The sequence below is a fragment of the Echinops telfairi genome, unplaced genomic scaffold (genome assembly GCF_000313985.2).
Source record: "Echinops telfairi isolate 266 unplaced genomic scaffold, ASM31398v2 ScPeMD7_7469;HRSCAF=8507_0, whole genome shotgun sequence".
Lineage (NCBI taxonomy): Eukaryota > Metazoa > Chordata > Mammalia > Afrosoricida > Tenrecidae > Echinops > Echinops telfairi.
In genome coordinates, this window is record NW_022111372.1 from 28410801 (window position 1) to 28411587 (window position 787).

The 787-nt window shown below is 62.3% G+C and overlaps 1 protein-coding gene across 1 annotated transcript in view; it reads left to right on the forward strand.

Annotated features, from left to right (window-relative positions):
* The first annotated feature begins 555 nt into the window (after window positions 1–555).
* The window catches only part of MORC3 (MORC family CW-type zinc finger 3), a 52725-nt gene continuing 52493 nt past the window's right edge, over window positions 556–787 (forward strand). Inside the window, exon 1 of the mRNA XM_004696940.2 lies at window positions 556–632. Coding sequence (XP_004696997.2) covers window positions 594–632 — 39 coding nt within the window. The 5' untranslated portion in view covers window positions 556–593. The remainder of the gene's footprint in view (window positions 633–787) is intronic.

The following is a 787-nucleotide window of genomic DNA, read 5'->3' on the forward strand; positions in this document are numbered from 1 at the left end:
AATTTTCCTTGACCCCTGCAATATTGGACTGCCCATGTAGTCATTTCTGGATGATCAAAGTCGACACTTAAAAAAAGAATCGGAACAGGAGGCTGATCGTTTTGAAATCTGAAAACTAAGACTAATTCATGTCCTAGTTTTGTGAATGACGTTTCAAACCACATTGGCACGGGTGAACAAGGCACCTTTTTTTTTCCAGTGCAAATTTACGTCCAGACAGGTCAAGGACCTGGCGTTTACCTTGAGTTAACACCACACTTTGCGCCAGACTTCAAGCCCAGGACCTGAATCTCAGGTCCAGTTCAAGTGTAGTGACAGGCTAGAGGCCGCCGAGCTTCACGCATGCGCCTTCCCCCCGCCGCCGTCAGGGGCTCCGAGCGCATCGCCCAGGCGCTGGGGGTATTTCGCCGGTGGGCACTTTACCCTTCGCACATTCCTGGAAGAGTTTCGCCTGGAGGCGGAAGCGAGTGGGCGGGCTCTTCGGAGCGCCCCGCCCCGGAAGTGGGTGTAGCGCCGCGGGCCCCACTGTTACCCCCGCCGCCTCGCGTTCGGATTGCCGCCGAGGCCGGTCCCGGCTTTGTAGTTCGCTCAAGATGGCGGCGCAGCAGCCCAGCGGGATCCGCCTCAGCGCGGTGAGCAGCCGCGAGGGGTGGAGCGGGCCGTGTCCCAGGAGGGCGGGCAGGCGGGCAAGGGAGGGGGGCCGGCTGTGGGCGGTGGCGCCTCGTTGGCCCCGCGCGGCGGCTGGGGCCGCGGCAGGGTCGGGCAGGGGGCCGCCATCGCGCCGCCG